Consider the following 18,868-nt stretch of genomic DNA (forward strand, 5'->3'; position numbering starts at 1 on the left):
CCAAATCACCACTTTGCCCACCTCCCCTCCAGGACAATGTTTTAAGATACTTTTTCTTAACAAAGATATCTTTAAGATTATAAAAATCGGCACCTAATTTTTACAAACCAAGGGGAACCATTTACAAAGCAAATAACATTAATATAAAATGGTATCAAGACAGTAGTTTAAAAATGGCAACAATTTTCTTATTTTAAAAACAGATCATTTAAAATCCAATGTGCAATAGGACTAAATATTACAGCATTAAGAATTTTCATTGGCCGGGTGCGGTGGCTCACGCCTGTAATCCCAGTATTTTGGGAGGCCGAGGTGGGCGGAGATGTCAGGAGATCGAGACCATCCTGGCCAACATGGTGAAATCCTGTCTCTACTAAAATACAAAAAATTAGCCGGGCGTGGTGGTGTGCACCTGTAGTCCCAGCTACTTGGGAAACCGAGGTAGGGGAATCGCTTGAACCCAGGAGGAGGAGATTGCAGTGAGCTGAGATTGTGCCACCACACTCCAGCCTGGTGACAGTGAGACTCCATCTCCAAAAAAAAAAAAAAAAAAAAAAAAAGAATTCCCATCAAAGAAAATACTGTTTAAAGACAAAATAATTCTTCACAAAATAAAAAGTTAATTGAAAGTAAAACACCCTAGTCTCATAAGCTTTAAAACCAAAAAATGCAGAGATGCAGAGTGCCTCACTAATGTTATATTTATTTTCATTCCAAACTATCTAGGAAACAAAGCAACAGGTTAAATTATTGGGCTATCTATAAGACTATGAATAAACATACCCATCTTAAAAGCACTAAATAATGAAATTCTCTATTCAAAATGTGCTGTTAAAAGCACCATTCTACCGAGTTTATCTTTGACTCTTTGGCTAGAGGAACTCTGATCATGAGGAAAGCTTGGATTATACATCTTAATAGGTGATTCTGCCTCAGTCTTTTGAGCTATCCCAGGAAGGCTGTGAAGATTCTTAAGATCCTCTCAGAAGCATTTGATACCAGAAAAGTGCAATAATGGAAACGCTTAGGAGTTAAGCAGAAATTTGTAACTGTTCAAAAATTTGGACCCTGATTGAGGTTAACAAGATGCTAGTCCTGCAGTAAAGACCAGTGGCTACTGGTTTGGCCTCTTGAAATGGTCTGCCTCAAGTGTGAATCCCAGCTCTACTACCTAGCCATGTGACCTAGAGCAAGTTACCCTGAACTCTTTAGGCCTATTTCCCTGCTGTAAAATGGCAGAATGTTTACCAGGTTGCTTACATAATCCATGTAAACTGCTTAGTATATACCCAGTACTCCGTAAATACTAATTTATGTTGTGACATGTCCCTTTTAATAATAGCTAACGAAAGTATCAGTGCTTATAACTAATGATCTGAAAACGTATTTGGAAAAAATGAATCCTTAATCCTAGGGATTCCCTGCACTGAACCCAAACCCAGACTATGTGTTACTGATTTGGGAACTTGTTTTCCTAGGATGTAGTGGTGGTTAAGGAAGTTGTGCCAGAGACTGATTCTGTATAAGCACGTATGCACATTTTTTTAACTTTGATTCCCTACTTTGGAACAATTATTATACTGTTCAACAACGATACCTTGAACTAACAGAATACAGATTTAACATGTCTATTGAAATACTTTAGTAGGAAAAATGTTAAACAGTTCTTAGACGTAAAGCATAAAAGCAAACTCAATGGTGAGTTTAAGGGGTAAAGCTATCAATCCGTTGAAAAAGAAACTATTTGCATAAAGGCAATTTCCTTTTTTTCTTTGAGACAGGGTCTCACTGTTTCCCAGGCTAGAGTGCAGTAGTGTGATCACAGCTCACTGCAGCCTTGAACTTGGGTTCAAGAGATCCTCTCACCTCAGCCACTCTGGTATCTACGACTACCCGCAGGTACCACCACTAGATAATTTTTTATTTTTATTTTTGTTGAGATGGGGATCTAGCTTTGTTGCTCAGGATGGTCTCAAATGATTGTCCAGCCTTGGCCTCCCCAAGTGCTGGGATTACAGGCATGAGCCACAATGCCTGGTCTGGTAATTTCCTTTGTGACACATACTGATGAGAAAAGTACAGAAACACAACTATCAACTTCCTGACCACATGAAACAGTCTTTATGGTATAAAAACACTTATTCTAAAAGAAAGATTATTTTTCAGATTTTTAGTGAGGTGGTATAATTATGCTATTAAGAGTATCTTTTATTTTGGTCTACAAATGAGTGTTAACAGACTAATTAAAAAAGATAAAAGTTGATGGGGGTTTGAGCATAAGAGTCTTAGAGTAGCACAGGTTAAAGAAAGAAGGCAGCTGCAATAAGACACGATCCTAAAGGCATGGGGAAGGAACAATGTCAACATGCAAAGGCTTAAACTCCCCTTTCTTTCTCAGCTAATTTTTACAAAGAGAACTTAATTCAAAATTCAATTCTAATACATAATATATATATAAAACCCAATTTGACAAAATGGAAAATATCTTTCATGTCACAAATATGGTACTTAAGTATACTCAATAATTTACTAATGATTTATACTAACTGAAAAATATGGTATTCATCATTTAGAGTTTACTCAGTATTTCAACAAAGTTGCTAGTTTATACTAATAACTTATTATAAAAAACAACTAAGGGTAATTTTATTAATTTTTACCATAGAGTTCAGATAACTGGTATTGACAAGTATGGATAATGAAATAAAAATAAGCTCTTACAGCTAATGTGAAAAACTAATCTGTACTAAAACCAGCAGATTACATTCCCACAGACTGCAGAAATGATCTATTGTGCTATAAGGGTTGAGGACAGTGGGTAGGAGAGTAGGGACAATGTACCCACTCTCATTTTAGAGGCAAGATCATGCATATTATCAGAAGAGTGATTCACTGTAACACAACCATAACATTTCAAGTACATTATAGAATTTTCAATTAGATTTCTAAAATTTCAAGTAGAAAAAATTCCAAAATATTTTCAAATCAATATCAATATCCAAAAAGTTCAGTCCCCATTCAGAAACAGATAAACAGTATATTTATTAAATGAGTTAAGACAAATAAACTTTACAAATAGACAAATAATAAAAGGCTCAGTGGCTAAAATAGATGGTAAGCATCATTGAAATAAATCAACACCATCACGGTATCTCAGTTGGCTTACACGTGTAAAAAGAAATTTTCAAAGAGCAATTTCACAGAAATGAAGCCAGTTTTTTTCTTATAAACAAATCACCAATTCTTGGTTCAAAACTGACATGTTATGAAAATTACCATATCACATATTTGTAAGATGACAAGGAGTAACTCATCTTCAAAGTGCAAGTAAGTCTATTTACAACCACAAAAAAGGCAATGATGAGAAGAAAAGGATTTTTAAAAAATATACAAAGATTAAAAACATTTGGGATGCAAAATTAAACAATTTTTTGGTTAGAGGATAAAAGAGAAAAAGTGATTGAATTACAGATTTCAGCTATACATACTATATAATGGGATCCAAGATCTTTAACAGCTTGCTTGCATTTTTTTCTACTTACATAATGCTCTGGAAATTTCTGGTAGAAATTACAGTGTCTCAAAGAGAGAAATACACACTAAGCATGTCTTGCTACTACTTCATGGATGTCATAAGACCCGTTTATGGATTAGAGTTGGTGTAGGAAGCCATTGCCTTGAGTTGAAAAATGAATACTGTAAAAGCTCAATACAAATCCTCCAAAGCACATGCACTTCTAAATCTTTTGGTAATTACATTCATATTTAAGCATAACCAAAATAAAAAAGAAAACTGAAAACATTTCCCTTTTCTCTATTCCCTATGCCTTATAGGCTCTCCAGTTGATAGGGTCAATTTTTAGAGTTGAAAGGGTTCTTCAAGATAGTCCACCACCCTTATTTAGGGTAAATGATTTTCCCAAGATCATGCAGCACATTAATGGCAAAACCAAGACTAGAAACCAGGTCTTGACTCCTAGTCTAATATGCTTTCCAGCATATCATGCTACCTCTTTTTTACAGTATGATTCACTATATATACCTGATGAATAAATGTACAATTAACAAATGCTGACAGAGCCAATGTGTTTCTAAGACCTGCAGAGGATTACTGCAAAGATTTGATGGTGAGAAAAAGATTTCCCCCACCCACCAAAAATATCAAGCACCATCAACTAAATGTTTCTTTGCTTGGTCAGCACTCTCAGTTATAGTAGCAGTCCTCATAAACTTTATGTCAGCCTGAGGATTGTGTATCTGGTGAAATCTGGGCCCTAACACATGCCAGTTTCTAAAGGGTAAGGACAGAGGCAAAAAAGGGAAGAAGGTAGACAAAGGAAAGAAAAAGAGAGCTAAAGAATCCAATTGGCTTAGAAGTGGGCATTCTAGCATATGGTTAATTATTGCATCTAAATATATCATTTTAGAACCATTTCATGTAATCTCATTTTACCTAATCTGTTATTTGGCCACTTAAGAATTAAAATAAATGTATCAAAGACAATGGTGGTCATTGTTATTATGTTTTTTACCTGTGAGACTATTTTAGACAAACTAAATTCAATGAAGAGTATGTCAAATGGCAAAATTGTGTTAATTTCCTTAATCTGATTCTATTAGATTACCAGCAAGGAATTAAAGCGGTACTTCATGGGGCTGTTACCATCTTGAAATGTATTCCAATTGTGGTCAAAGAGAACAGACTGATGCACTGTATATGCAAAATTGAGTAAAGAAGCTGAAATGTCTTTTAAAAAAACATTGCCATGAATTTATTTAATAAAAGGGCATATTTATTTATGTTTACAAACAAGTTTCAAAAACAAAAGGAAAACATGTATGCTTCTACTTATTAACCTTTTTCAAAATGCCAACAGCCCTCATGCTGTGTGAAGGTCTCTAAAGATTAGAAAAATCAATACAGTTCACTCACAGTTCACCAAGACATCACTGAACTAACATGTTTAGACAAAAACAAAAAGGACTAAGGTTCTCTTGTAGTTTGATAGTCTGATTTAATTTGATTTGCCTGAAATAACAAAAGCATTTCAAGCATCTTTCATTATGTAGTTGATGTCCTGCATTAAACAATCTACTAAATTCTGAACAAAAGGTTATTAGCAAGTTTTCAAAAATTTTAAAAATTAAACAGTTGCTTCAAAACCATTAAGTAGTAAATGTATTTAAGAAACTAATTAGGACAGATGTCATAACTTCATTAGAACACCACTGCTCATGTTTTTTTGTTTTGTTTTGTTTTTTTTTGTTGTTTTTTTAAACAAAGCATTAGTGTTATCTATTTGGCTATTAGTATTAGCAATTTATCTACAATATTTAACAAGGTAAATTGTAGGCAAAAATTTAGTACAGTTTCAATAGAAACACCCCTTTTTTTTTTCCTGAAAATACAGCAGTATTTGAAGGACTAATTTTTCTCTGCATCAGTTATAAGGAAGCTTCCCATCTATGAACAGGAACAAAAAAAGTATCTACAAACCTTGTAAACAGATCTGTATCATTTATAAACATAAATAATCCAAATTATTAACAGCCAACAGCAGAAATTAAACTATCAATTCAACGATCCAGGGCTCTTTGTCTTGCCCAGTTTTACTCCTCCCTCTCTCCCATCCAGGACTGAGATAAACTAAAGCTCTGCTAATACACTGTTCAGGACCATGCTTGGGTACTACTGATGATCCACGGGGTCACTTAAGCTGAGTTACTGTTTATCTGTCAGTTCATTTCTCCCACCCCCCAAAAAGCACCCTCAGTCTGGCAGAAAGCTTTGCTTTTTTTTTTTTAAAAAAATAAATCTACATTCGTACAAGTGTGTCTTCTGTTGAAGTCCAAAGACAAGAATACTAGCTTGTCCATCACAATATGTGAAAAGACCCAGTTTCAATTTGTTTCTTTACAATGCAGCTAGTGTGTTAACATTCAGCTTACAATCAGAGTGATGTTTCCAAACTATGTAGTGGGCTTCCTGGGGATGAAGAGGTAGCAGACTTGTTCATTTCTATTGTAAGGTGAATTCCACTGTCAACAGCATTGTTATTTTTGTTGGGAGAGGGTGGAGGACTGGAGTTACGTTTTGTAGGAGCATCATCTTCAGCATCAGTGTCATCAATAAGGGGGATATGAGGCTCTGAATCTTCTATCCTAAACTCAGGATGTGTCATAAAGTTGTGAATCGAACTTCTTGATTCCGGTTTTTCTAACCCTTCATATAAAGAACTACGAAATGCATTCACCACTCGAATCTGTAAATATCAGAAAACAGAGAAATATGTCAGTACACTATTAACAACTTAAAAATGGTTCATTTATGAGTCTGAATCCACAAACAGCTAGGTATGAGTGAATCATATTTGCATGTAATGCAGTGGAACTTGCAATACACTGTAAAAAAATGAATATTTTAGTAAGACACTACAGAACAACAAAACCACATACTCTAAGAATTAAGAGGTAAAGAATTCAAAGTAATATTAAGAAAATCTCATTGTCATTGGCTAAAGATTTAATAGCCATTTTATAGGATTTTTTCCCTAAAAGAACAAATCAAACACAAAACAAAACAAAAACTTAACCATACACAAGCTTAGCTGATTTTTTAAATTAAAAAGAATGTATTTTGAAAACAACTCAAATAAGTTAAACAAAATCAAGCACAAAGGGTTACTATTTATCATGCTAGGAATTAGGGTGTCACCGACCATGAAAAAGCCAAGCAAATATAAGCTGAATGCCACAATGAACTCACATCTACCCCACTACTCCCTTAATTAAAAACAAAAATAAGAACAAAACCCAAATAAATGTCTATAAAATGCCATTAAACAGCTATAAATATTTGAGTATATGCCATTTGTCTATCATTTGTCTATAAAGTGTTAGTGTTTTTCTCTGTAACAGATTAAAACTTAAATCAATTACTACAGTTATCTGGAAAGAATACATCAAAAACAAAAACAAATCCTCTGGGATTCTTCTGTGAAAAATTTCCCAAGAAGACAAAGTGTTAAAAGTTTTCTAGTATTTTCACCCCTAAACAGAGAGCTCAACAATTCACCTTCCTTGTCAGTCTGCTGTATAAATGAAAAAGATTAATGGCCAATCAAACTTAAAAACATCAGTGCACACACTGACATTAAGTGCTATTAACTCAAGCGTCATTCAGATTTAGAAAAAAAGACAAAATCCAACTAGTTGAGCATTTACTATGTAACAATTCAAATACAGTGTTTGCTTTTGCTTTGATTCTAATAAATCCTGTTTAGTAATAAAGACATCATCTACTCATTGTTAAGAGAAGTAAATAACACTTTTGACATTCTAGAAAAAAGATGTGGTCACCAAATTCATCTCATAAGACAGCAATAATCAATAAATTAATACATTTCTTCAAATCAACATGTGAATGCATTTAAAAAATGTAATGTAGAGTTTAGGGCCATGCACCCACATCTCACCTTCAAGTTGTCTTTCCTTATTTACCAAGCCCTATTTGTAAGCTGCTTTAGTCCATATTCACTTAGCCCTTTATATAGAGAGTACAGCATTGTCAGCTGAGAAATACAAAAGCAAAATGTCGGTGTAAATTCCAGCTCTGCCACTTTGACCTGAGGAACCTCGGTCAAACAGGTTTCTTCAACTATAAAATGGGAAACAGCAATGGTACTTGCCTTACGGGGTTGTTGTGGGAGATTAAATTCGTTAGCACACTACAAACTTAAAACAGTGTTAGGTCACAAGTATTGAGGCCAGGGCTTCTCGAACTTTAATGTGCATATAAATTAGTTGGGGATCTTGTTAAAATGCAGATTCTGATTCAGCAGGGGCCTGAAGTCCTGCATTTCTAACAACCTCCAAGGTGATGCTAAAGCTGCTGGTCCATGATCCACACTTGGAGCAGCAAGCATCTATTCTATGATGTCTTGCAACTTTACCATCTTTTATAATTCTATTCTATTTGATTGCTTGTACTTTAGTTCCTTAATTTGACTGATGAATAGCAGTAAATATTTTTCAACTTCTTTTATTGCTCTTGTTCCCCCTCTTCCCCTTTACTAAGATGTAGTGTTCTACATATGGAATGTAAACAATGTTTGCTAAATATAACGTTATAGTAATTCATTCAGTGTTTTATTGTGAAGTCTTAAAATTCACATTTTATACATGTGAACATTCAGCAAGTATCCTGAATGTCCTAATAACAAACTGTAAAGCTTAAAATGCAAAAAGATAACTTCCTAAAAAAAATGTGTTGGTATCAACAGCCCGTAGGCACAGAGGAGAATACAAATTAGAGGATCAGCCAGCAAACTTGATGGGTGATGAGAACTGTTCAAGATAACGCTGAAGATGTTGCTTATTTGATAAGGTTGCTGGTGCTGCTGCTACTGAAGATAGAACAACAGTTAAGCTTTCTGTGTATGTGTGTGTTTTCCCTCTGTTTTTCTTTGTAATCAGTCTGGGTATAAAAGTGAGCAGTGAAGAATCAGGGGGAAATAAATCTACTTTTTTAAACATGTTAAATTTGGAAAATATCTAGAGCTCAGAAGTTAGAGATTTGAGAGTTAGTGAAGCTCTAAGAGGGGCAGAGTATAAAGGTGAGGGCAACAAGTATATGTGCACACAATTACACACATACACCGGTAGCAGGCAAAGTCAGATTAAATCCCTTCTTAGCAAAACTTCAATTCTGCGAAGATTTTTCCTATCTGAAAGAATTTGTTGGCCGGGCGCAGTGGCTCAAGCCTGTAATCCCAGCACTTTGGGGAGGCCGAGGCGGGCGGATCACGAGGTCAGGAGATCGAGATTGCCCTGGCTAACACGGTGAAACCCCGTCTCTACTAAAAATACAAAAAAATTAGCCTGGCGTGGTGGCGGGCACCTGTAGTCCCAGCTACTCGGGAGGCTGAGGCAGGAGAATGGCGTGAACCTGGGAGACGGGGCTTGCAGTGAGTGGAGATTGCGCCACTGCACTCCAGCCTGGGCAACAGAGCAAGACTCCGTCTCAAAAAAAAAAAAAAAAAAAAAAGAATTTGTTGCACAATATTAGAGATTTTTTCTTTCTAACCACTTCATAAATAATAAAACTCAGCAACAGAGAGGATGGGTGGCTGACTTGTTAAGGGACTCTTAATTAGTGCTAAAGAGTCTTAAAACCTAGGTTTCTGGGCTCCCAATTCCAGGTTCCTTGGAAGTCAAGAGAAGACAAAAACATACGAACATTTACTTTATCACTAACTTCACTTGAATAAAACATTCTATAAGATTAAGGTTAATGCTTCCTTTGTCTGACACATCTATTTAAGCCACGACTGGTTAGTTTCAGCACGTTAATAGGTCAGCTCAGCAATGCTCGAAAGCAATTCAATTTTCAAAGAACAGTTCTCGAGATACATACAATAAAGCTCAGATTAACCAGGAATCATCGAATCAGATTTGTTTTACTTTCTACTTATAAAGAACATAAGAAAGCACTCTTGATCTAAGGCATGACACTGAGCTGGCTTACACCTGCTCTGATCTTTATTACTTTCTGTATGTAAAATTCTCACAGTACAGTAACTGTGAGGAAAATAATAGTTTTGTGCACAATACTTTAGGTAGGAAGGAAACAATATTAATAATAATTCGATTTAAGTAGAAATATAAGAAAACTTAATTATAGGCTTTTGAAAATCCAAGCCTATTTCTTTTATCCAGTTTTAAAATTCAATTCCTATTATTTATCTATTTAAACCTACTCTGTGGAGCATACTTATACCCCTCGAAATTATCAGAATTAAGAAAAATTCAGTCCTACTGAAAAATTCAATTCCTATGTCAAAAATATTCTGTAAAAGTAAATTATTCAACAGAGAAAAAAAACAAAAATACTGCATGAAGCATATATGGTAAACAAAAAACTGAAGTGATTATCATAATCATGAATTTTAAGAAACTGAAAATGATTATCAAGGTAAATAATATATGAAATGTAACAAATCCAAACAAGATCATGTACCTACAAAACCAATTTTTCTAAATACCATCCTAACTTTTGATAGCAGAAAATAACATTGTTTACTGCCCAAAACGTTGTACAGAAGAGAGAGCTCTAAAATACTAATCACAAGCCAATAAATCTTACCTTCTACAACAAATTGCCCACTTCTGAAATTTGTTTTCATTACTACTTTTCTATGTGCACTAACTTAAAGAATTGCAATGGTACAGTAAAAGATACTTTGCAACTAGAAACAAAATTCTACGATTGTTTTCCAAAGTTGGGTACTTGCATATTAAATTTTCTCAAAAGGAGACCCACCGGTGTAATGTTCTTATCTATCTGGAACAGGGGTTGGTAAACTTTTTCTGTGAAGTGCCAGACAGTAAAATATTTTAGGTTTTTTTTTTTTTTTTTTTTTTTTTGAGACGGAGTCTCGCTCTGTCGCCCAGGCTGGAGTGCAGTGGCGCAATCTCGGCTCACTGCAAGCTCCGCCTCCCGGGTTCACGCCATTCTCCTGCCTCAGCCTCTCCGAGTAGCTGGGACTACAGGGGCCCGCCACCACGCCCGGCTAATTTTTTTTTGTATTTTTAGTAGAGACGGGGTTATCACCGTGGTCTCGATCTCCTGACCTCGTGATCCGCCCGCCTCGGCCTCCCAAAGTGCTGGGATTACAAGCGTGAGCCACCGCGCCCGGCCGATTTTGTGAGTCATACAGTCTGTCATAATTATACAACTCTGCCCTTATAGTGAAAAATCTGCCACAGGTAATACTTAAATGAATGGGCAATGCTCCATTCCAATAACAACTTATTTCCAAAAATAGGCAACAGGCTAGATTTGGCCCATAAGCTGTGGTTTGCTGATCCTTCACCTAGAAAACCAAATTTTCTCTCAATTTCTCATTTCCAGAAATGTGTATTTATTTATTCAGGAAAAAAAAATCTACTAATGGCAAAAACGGGTGTTAGAATGATATACTTTATAAACAGAAAAAAACTACAGAATGTTTTCTCTAGAGACCTGTTAAGAGTGAAGATCTGACTAATAAATGAAGGGAAAAAGGTCTCTTCAGAGATGTTTGAGTCTAGCATTTGACAAAGTCGAAATGGATTATTTCTTCTATTTTAGCTAAGCAAGGTCACCCAATAAGGGTTAAAGAAATTTGACACCCATAGGTAGTTCTAAAACTATTTCATATTAGGGCAGAAACACAGTGATAAAATGAAATCTTTCATTAAATATATTAACATAATTCTATATTTTGGCTGATGTTCTGTACCACCTAAGACAATGCTCCACCAGCCAGGTTGAAAGATGTTTATGGTAACAGCAACATAATTACTGCAACTCTTGGTGTATAATGACAACTGTATTAACGAGATATGATTTAGTCCTTGGATAACTCCAAGAACATAGGACATAGCATAAAGAAGTAAACATCTCAAACTTTGATAAAGCAACAACACAAACCTTCCTTTGCCACTCTCTTAAGTGCACCTTTACTTCCCTGAAGTATCAGCTCCCCTAGCCACATGGGCCCAGAAACTCAGAGGTTTCATATGTAACCGTGCATCAGAAAAAAAGAGCCTGGGGTGGATGTGCAGAGGTGTGTGCATATATGTGTCTGCCTGCCTGTCTTAGAACAGTTTACGATTGCTTTGATATTTAATATAAAGCTTGGAACACAATCAGACTGAGAAATATAAGTATAGTATACCTAAAGCCGTCTGATATCCCTCCAAATGAAAAAAACAATTACTTAAAATATTGGTAAATAAAAACAAATGGGATACACATTACCCATGAGATAAACTTGTCGAAAAAGTTTAATATGAAGCTAATCTAATCAGTAGGAATCAATCAGACAAATCTGGAATGCAGAACTCTTCATAAGACAATTCACCTGGATTTTTCATAAGTCAATGTCATAAAAAATAAAGGCAGGGAATGAATATAGGTTGGAGACTAGACTCATAACACACATACTATCAATAATTATTTCTTGGATTAAAAAAGCTATAAAGGAAATTTTGGGGACATCTAGAGAAATCTGAATACTAACTGTCTGTTAGATAATATGGTATGAATGTTAAATTTCTTGGACAATAAAGTATGATTATATATGGGAATTCTTAGGTACATGCTGAAGTATTTAGGGATAAAACACTGTGGTATCTGCCATTTTCAAACGGCTCAGAAAAAAAGTTATATTAATATACAGATAAAGTAGTGTCATAAAATATTAAGTGGTAAATCCAGGTGAAAGATTTTCATGTATTAATTTTTCAACTTGTCTGTCGGTTTGAATTTTTCAAATTTAAAATTTTGAGGGAAGGGGGTCTATCAGGATACAGTCTTAGTTTGGCTCCTTCTTGTGGGGTATAAACAGATGCTTACTTTCCATTTCAGCTTCCCTTAGTTTATTACTCTTTCAGTACCAGACTATTATTAATCCCTTAGTTTATTCCTCTTTTAGTACCGGATTATAATCACTGAGGCCTCATTTGGTGAATTCTGTCAAGGGTCATCTTGGCAGTCACCTCCTTCAGGCAATTTTTCTTGACTTTCCAGGGTTTAGCCTAAGGACCCTGTTAAGACAGTTTGTGTTTTACTGCCATGTAGAAATTTCCAATGATTTGTTTTTGTCCTTTACTAGGCTGCAGGTTCTGGAGGTTCCAGCATAGTTCTGACATATGGTAGGCCTTCCATAAAGGCTTGTGGAACATTTACCATCTAGGGCTAGGTGGTAAGGAGCTCTAGAGAGAGAGGCATAGTTTGAAATCCATAGATACAGGGAGGAAGAGGCATTTTTATCAGGCATAAGGCCAGGCAATTTATGGTTACCATTTTATTCAGGTAGGTAGTTTTTAAAAGGAAGAGTTCTAGCTGTCCCTGTATGTAAATTTAATATCTTAATGTTAGAGAGTCACTTGGAACACTTTGCTTTACATCATGCAGCCTCTGCTTATTAGCCGTAGACAAGTTATTTAAACTCTAAGGCAGTTTTCACACCTGTAAAACAGGGATAGTTCTTACTGTGCCTGTTTCACTATTTTTAAAAATATCAAATGAAAATATACTTAAGTAAATAGGGAACAAACAGGCATTAAATGGAAAGTCTGCACTGTTTTCTACCTTAATTCATCCTCTCTGCAGCTTCTCAAGGTTCCTCTAGTCCTTTGCTGGCTGGAGACCAAATGGAAAAGATAGGCCTCTGTCTACTTCAAGGCTAACCTTAGGTATCTCCGTAAATTTTTGGGGTGAGGTTGGGTTTACATCTTTAATGCCTCCAATATATTGAGAATGCACCATGAATTCTCAGTAAGATTTATAGCTTGTAAGGCTTTTAGAAAGTTTGCTATTTACTAAAAACCTGAAAGAAAATGTTATTTTAGTCAATTATTGAAAATTACAACATTTATTGGTTCAACAATTAATCAATAGTATACTTTTCCTACTTCTACTGAAACTTAACAGAACATTTCTTATCTATGATGTAATTTTTAACTAAATTGACTATACAAATGGAAAAAAAACCACCCCAAACCATAAATACCACAGAAACTTTTTAAATTTACACAGTGATTTCCCCTGAAACCACCCCACAAGCAAAAAACCAAAAAAAAAAAAAAAAAAAAAAAAATTCAAAGCAAGGCAAAGTTCAGGTTAAGAAGGCAAGCAACTGGCTATACATACTGAACACTTGTCTTCAGGCTACTAACTTACTTTCCAAATCAGACAAAAGTCAAAATGCTAAGTTTATTCTTAGCTTTGAAAATGTAATTTCCTGGTTCTGTTAGATGAGTTTCAAATCACATGCTTTTAGGAAACATGCAATATAAACATGTTTAAAGGCATATACTCAAAAATTTATAGTAGTTTCACAAGTTCTAAGCTACAGTTTTATTCCCCATATTAACTATCAGAGTTAGCAGAGACAAGCTCACAGATTGCATCTAATCTTTGGTTGCAATTGTTCCACCTGTTATCTAGCCCTCTAAGAAATAAAACAACAACGACAACACTTTGAGGTCTCAATCCACTTTACGAAAAGAAAGCTTTATGAAAAAGCCTGAACAATGAATTCAAACATTAAGGAGAAAATGAGAAACGTTAGGTGTGTGAAGTAGGAAATGTTAATTTCATGCACTTAGGAACACACACTCACACCCCACAGTAGTAGAAGCAGTAGAAGAGGAAAACACTACATGTGTAGGGGTAGAAATATTTGTTACATCATGATGCTGGCTGGCGATGGAGGGTTGCCGCCTTAGAGCCCCCTGAATGGAACTTCCACTCTGGAAAGCATTCACTACATCCATCTGCAAGGAATCAGAGATTGTGACAGCTTGCTCAGCAAGAGAGAGAGAGAACAAGAGAAAGGACCATTCCATCTATCAACATATAAAAAGAAAAAGGCACTTTTTACACAGCATATAGGCAAGAATAGCATTTTGAGATGAAGTGGGGGGGGTGGGGGAGCTAGGAAAAAAGGAGCTTAGGGGCATATAGACACATTCTTTCATAATCAGTTAAAAGTCTCACTCATTCCAGGCATCAGTATTACTTTTCAAGAGAATACAATTTGTGGGTTGGGAAGGCTAGAGAGGAAGTTTAAGGAGCACACTCGAACCTCCTCCCAAGGTCAAAAAAGCCCTGGCTCCCATCATCTCTCCTACCTCTCTACCAGGCCCATACCTGTGTTTGGATTCTGTTCAGACCTCTAAACCACAAGATTTGGCCACGCCGCAACTCCCTTTCAGCGTGATCAATCTCTTCAACGTCCTCTGCTAGTTCCTCCTCAGGTATTTCTTCCTTTTGTGTTCCATGACCAGCTTCTTTGAGGAATTTTAAACGGCTAGTTGGAATTGTTGAAATAAGCTACAACACAGGGGAATGAACTTAGAAATAAATCATATCAAGTAAAGGTAAGCTAATCAACTGTAATACTAAAGGTATTAAAAGTGGTGACAGTATCCGACTATCTTTACCAATGAAGTAATGGGATCCTGTTGATTAGTCTCTCTCCCAGAGCAAAATACATTCTTCTCTTAGCTAAACAAAAGATTTGAGTTTGAGGGATAAAAAGTTTTCCTAAATGGAAATTAACCTGATTACATTTTTCATATTTTCATCAGGACATTCAAGACAGTACATTGTAAAACCATGCTCTTTTTTACTTAAAAAGTCCTATTTATTTCGAATACAATGAAAATGGCAGGTGGTCTTACTAGATGCAAAACATGCTTACATTTCATTAATGCTGTCAGAGTTCAATGAGAAAAAATGTATAAAATTTTTAAAAAAATCATTAAGGTTACACTGAAAATAGTTTTGTTGATTAAGTATTTTTTTTAAAATGCAACAGTTTAAAATTAGATTAGTACTGATTGATGACGCCAAACAAAAACAGATGCCCTAGAAAACACAAAGGATACAAGAAACACCAATACACATATATTAGCTTATGTGTTAACATCCATTCTCTAAGGCAGCAGTTGGGTTTATCAGGGAGAAACAAGCACGTAGTCAGCTACAGAATTCTGCTTGAAGAACTTCTAGTACACCCACCTCATTTCACCAAGGTGAAATAGGCTTCAAGGCACAAAAAGTGACTTGTTCATGGAGTGACTAGGAAGCTAGGTCTCCTGACCACCAAAGACAGTGCTTGTTCTGCCATGGGACACTTAGTATGGGTCTTACTTAAAAGATGATCTCTATTAATGAGGTACTCAAAATAGATAAGAAAAGAAACCTCAGAATCTAGAAACACAGTCAAGAAAAAGAAGAGATAGAAAGATGTAAAGATTGGGCTAAATTTAAGGAAAACCTGAAAGTCTGGTTTCACTGATTTGCAGAATGACAATAAATTAGCTCATGCAAATTATATGCCATAATATATATTAACCTTCATCTACGAAAATGTTAGTATAGATTTTCTATAACTTAGTTTTATAGTAATGGGCTTAAAATGAAGAATGCATAAATCATGTCACATTTAAAAAATGACATGCATTTGCAAGTAAGCTGCCTATAGTAAATATGAGGTATATCTCTTATTTCAGGCACTTTATTTTATATATACACTGTTAAAGCTATTCAATTCAAATCTAAAACATCATTTTGTGACCCCTTTTTCCAGGTAACATTACTTTTATAAAAACATTCTCTAAGGTCAGTTTTTCCTATGCTGCATGCTGGATTAAATTACAGAACAAAATGACAATGTATTTTTTTTTTTTTTTTTTTTTGAGATGAAGTCTCGCTCTTCTCTCCCAGGCTGGAGTGCAATGGCACGATTTTGGATCACTGCAACCTCCGCCTCCTGAGTTCAAGCGATTCTCCTGCCTCAGCCTCCCAAGTAGCTGGGATTATAGGTGTCTGCCACCATGCCCAGCTAATTTTTGTACTTTTAGTAGAGACGGGGTTTCACCATGTTGGCCAGGCTGGTCTCGAACTCCTTACCTCAGGTGATCCGCCCGCCTTGGCCTCCCAAAGTGCTGGGATTACAGGCGTGAGCCACCGCACCCGGCCATGTATTTTTTACATTTTTGTAAAAAATTTTTTTCTGAAAATGTAAAAATAGGTTACAGAGTAAAAGATACAGATATTAGCATCCTAAGCAGTTATAAATACATCATTTTTAACAACCGCTACAAAACTTCTTCTAAAAAACAAGTTAAAAAAACTACATAAAAAGTTAGGATAGTATTTTATAGTACAGGCATAATCATAATGAACAAGTGACATACTGGAACTAATACATTAAAAAAACTTATCTTTGAATCCCCTCTCTTTACTCACCACATTAACGATTTAGAATCAAGTAATGAAACTGTTAAAGAAAATATACACTAGAAATTAAAAAAAAAATCACTTTAGGTTTAAACAAAAACTGATGAAATTTTTACCTGGCCCCAGAGTAATGTTCCCATTCCTAGGAATATTGACCATAGCCACTGTTCTATTGAAAGTTCTGAACAACTGAAAGGTTTTCCACCAAACTGCACAATTATTATCTGGAGGAATAATCAAGAGTAAATTTACTTAAATCTTAAATTTTAAAATTCATATACTTAAAAAAATATCAAATTTATGTCCTCTAAAACAAGGTGAACAACCACTATTCTGATGAATTGTATTACATTAGTCACAACTGAAAATAAGACAACTGAAATAGATCTTTCCTCTTTCCCCTCCAGTCCACTTTCCCTCTTAAAAAAAAAAAAGACAACTGAAATAAAGTAAAATCTCTGCCCAATGTTTTTAATGCATGCGTATTTCATGTTTAAATTACGCTTACTAAAAAGTAAAATTCTTATGACCAAGAAGAATGACTTATACTGTTTCCAATATAACCCCAAGCAACTACATTCCCCTGTATTTAGTACAATTCTTCAAATAATTTATGCCTTTCTCAAAATATAGTACTCTTTTGTAGAAAAGACTGTACGCTACTGGAAAAATACGCAATATTAAAAAAATTCCACATAGCTGTTTATTTCTAGTTAACATTTAGACATACTAAAATAAATACAAACAGACTGTAAGAGAAGAAAGGCAACTTGGAAAGTTCTATGAAATATGGGCTAACTCAGATTTGCTCTCCTTTATGAAAAGAGTGAGGTCTGATGATGAATATAAAAAATTCATAATACAGTGCTTATGTTTTGCTTGTTATTCTAAAAGGCCTAAAATAGTGTGCACGGAAATATTAAGAATTAACTGGGGTTGGGTGTGGTGACTCATACCTGTAATTCTAGCACTTTTGGAGGCTGAGGTGAGAGGATTGCTTGAGCCCAGGAGTTCAAGACCAGCCTAGGCAACATAGCAAGACCCCATCTTAATTAAATAATAAATAATTTTTTAAAAAAGAATCAATTAACAATATTCACCCTCCTGTGAGTCTGACAGGCCTCTCTTTGATATGGCGTTAAGTAGTTCCCAAATATTAAAATCAAAAATAATTTTGGTAGTTAACATTTTAAAACCTTAAAGTTACAATTCCTTTCTTTTTAGCTCTACTTTATTCAAATTCAAGTGATTTTTACTTCTTGGTTCCACTATTTTTTAAGTTAATTTGTGCACTTGTACAGATAGATTTCCAACTGCTTTGTTAGTAGCCCAATTAGATTACAACTGACTTGACAATCAGGTCTGGATTTTAGTAGAGATATAAAACTGAAGTAATTTTCTTTTATAAATCAAGAAAACAACGAGCATGAAAACAGTTCAATATGTATTGTACAAGTGGTCTTAATTTTTTTTAAAATTTAAACCTGATCTTTTTTTTGGTATAATGTGGGATGTAAAAAGAATACTAAAATGCTGGGAAACAATTAATGTGATTGGCTGACTTTGTTTCCTAAGAAATAATATCTTTCACTTTATAGTTGGAAGAAATAAAACTGTTTGTCTAGCTGGTTGTGGCATTTACTTCTGAGAACAGGAGATTCAGTTCCCATATTCTTTAACATATACCTTAAATCACCATGATACTATATATGTCACCAAGGCAGTAGTTCCACACATGTTCCACACAAGTGATTGCTAGAACAAGCTGTTTACCTAATGTCTCCCATTTAACAGGCAAATTTGAAACTATCTTTTCCAATTACCCACCTGTACCACAAAAGTGCCTAAAACAATTGTGCAGAAGATGGCATTGTTAAAGATTCCTTCAAATACATTTCTTTCACCATGAATTTTCCGGGCATTTATTTCGTTGAAAAGTTGCATCAGCACAAAGGTATTAAAAACAATAGTATAATGTTCTGAAGGAGGAGCATGCAAAGGAGCATTTCTTCCACTATCAATGTCAAAAAACTTTTCTCCTGAAAGAATGAAAAATGACTATTTTGTAAT

General features: G+C 35.0%; 1 protein-coding gene across 16 annotated transcripts in view; it reads right to left on the minus strand.

The window, feature by feature from the left end:
• Window positions 1-3,017: 3,017 nt before the first annotated feature.
• The window catches only part of ATP2B1 (ATPase plasma membrane Ca2+ transporting 1), a 68,452-nt gene continuing 52,601 nt past the window's right edge, over window positions 3,018-18,868 (minus strand). For 9 of the 16 annotated variants that reach the window (XM_063615144.1, XM_063615143.1, XM_063615149.1 and 6 more), the window contains 4 exons: window positions 18,626-18,837; window positions 16,915-17,022; window positions 14,702-14,884; window positions 3,018-6,263 (listed from right to left, as the gene is read on the minus strand). In XM_063615144.1, the coding sequence (XP_063471214.1) occupies window positions 5,952-6,263; window positions 14,702-14,884; window positions 16,915-17,022; window positions 18,626-18,837 (815 nt within the window). In that variant the 3' untranslated portion in view covers window positions 3,018-5,951. Of the gene's footprint in view, window positions 6,264-14,171; window positions 14,326-14,701; window positions 14,885-16,914; window positions 17,023-18,625; window positions 18,838-18,868 lie in introns of all 16 variants that reach the window. The other 7 variants (XM_063615146.1, XM_063615154.1, XM_055237353.2 and 4 more) reach the window with 5 other exon arrangements.

The sequence above is a fragment of the Symphalangus syndactylus genome, chromosome 13, assembly GCF_028878055.3.
Source record: "Symphalangus syndactylus isolate Jambi chromosome 13, NHGRI_mSymSyn1-v2.1_pri, whole genome shotgun sequence".
In the NCBI taxonomy this organism is placed as follows: Eukaryota; Metazoa; Chordata; class Mammalia; order Primates; family Hylobatidae; genus Symphalangus; species Symphalangus syndactylus.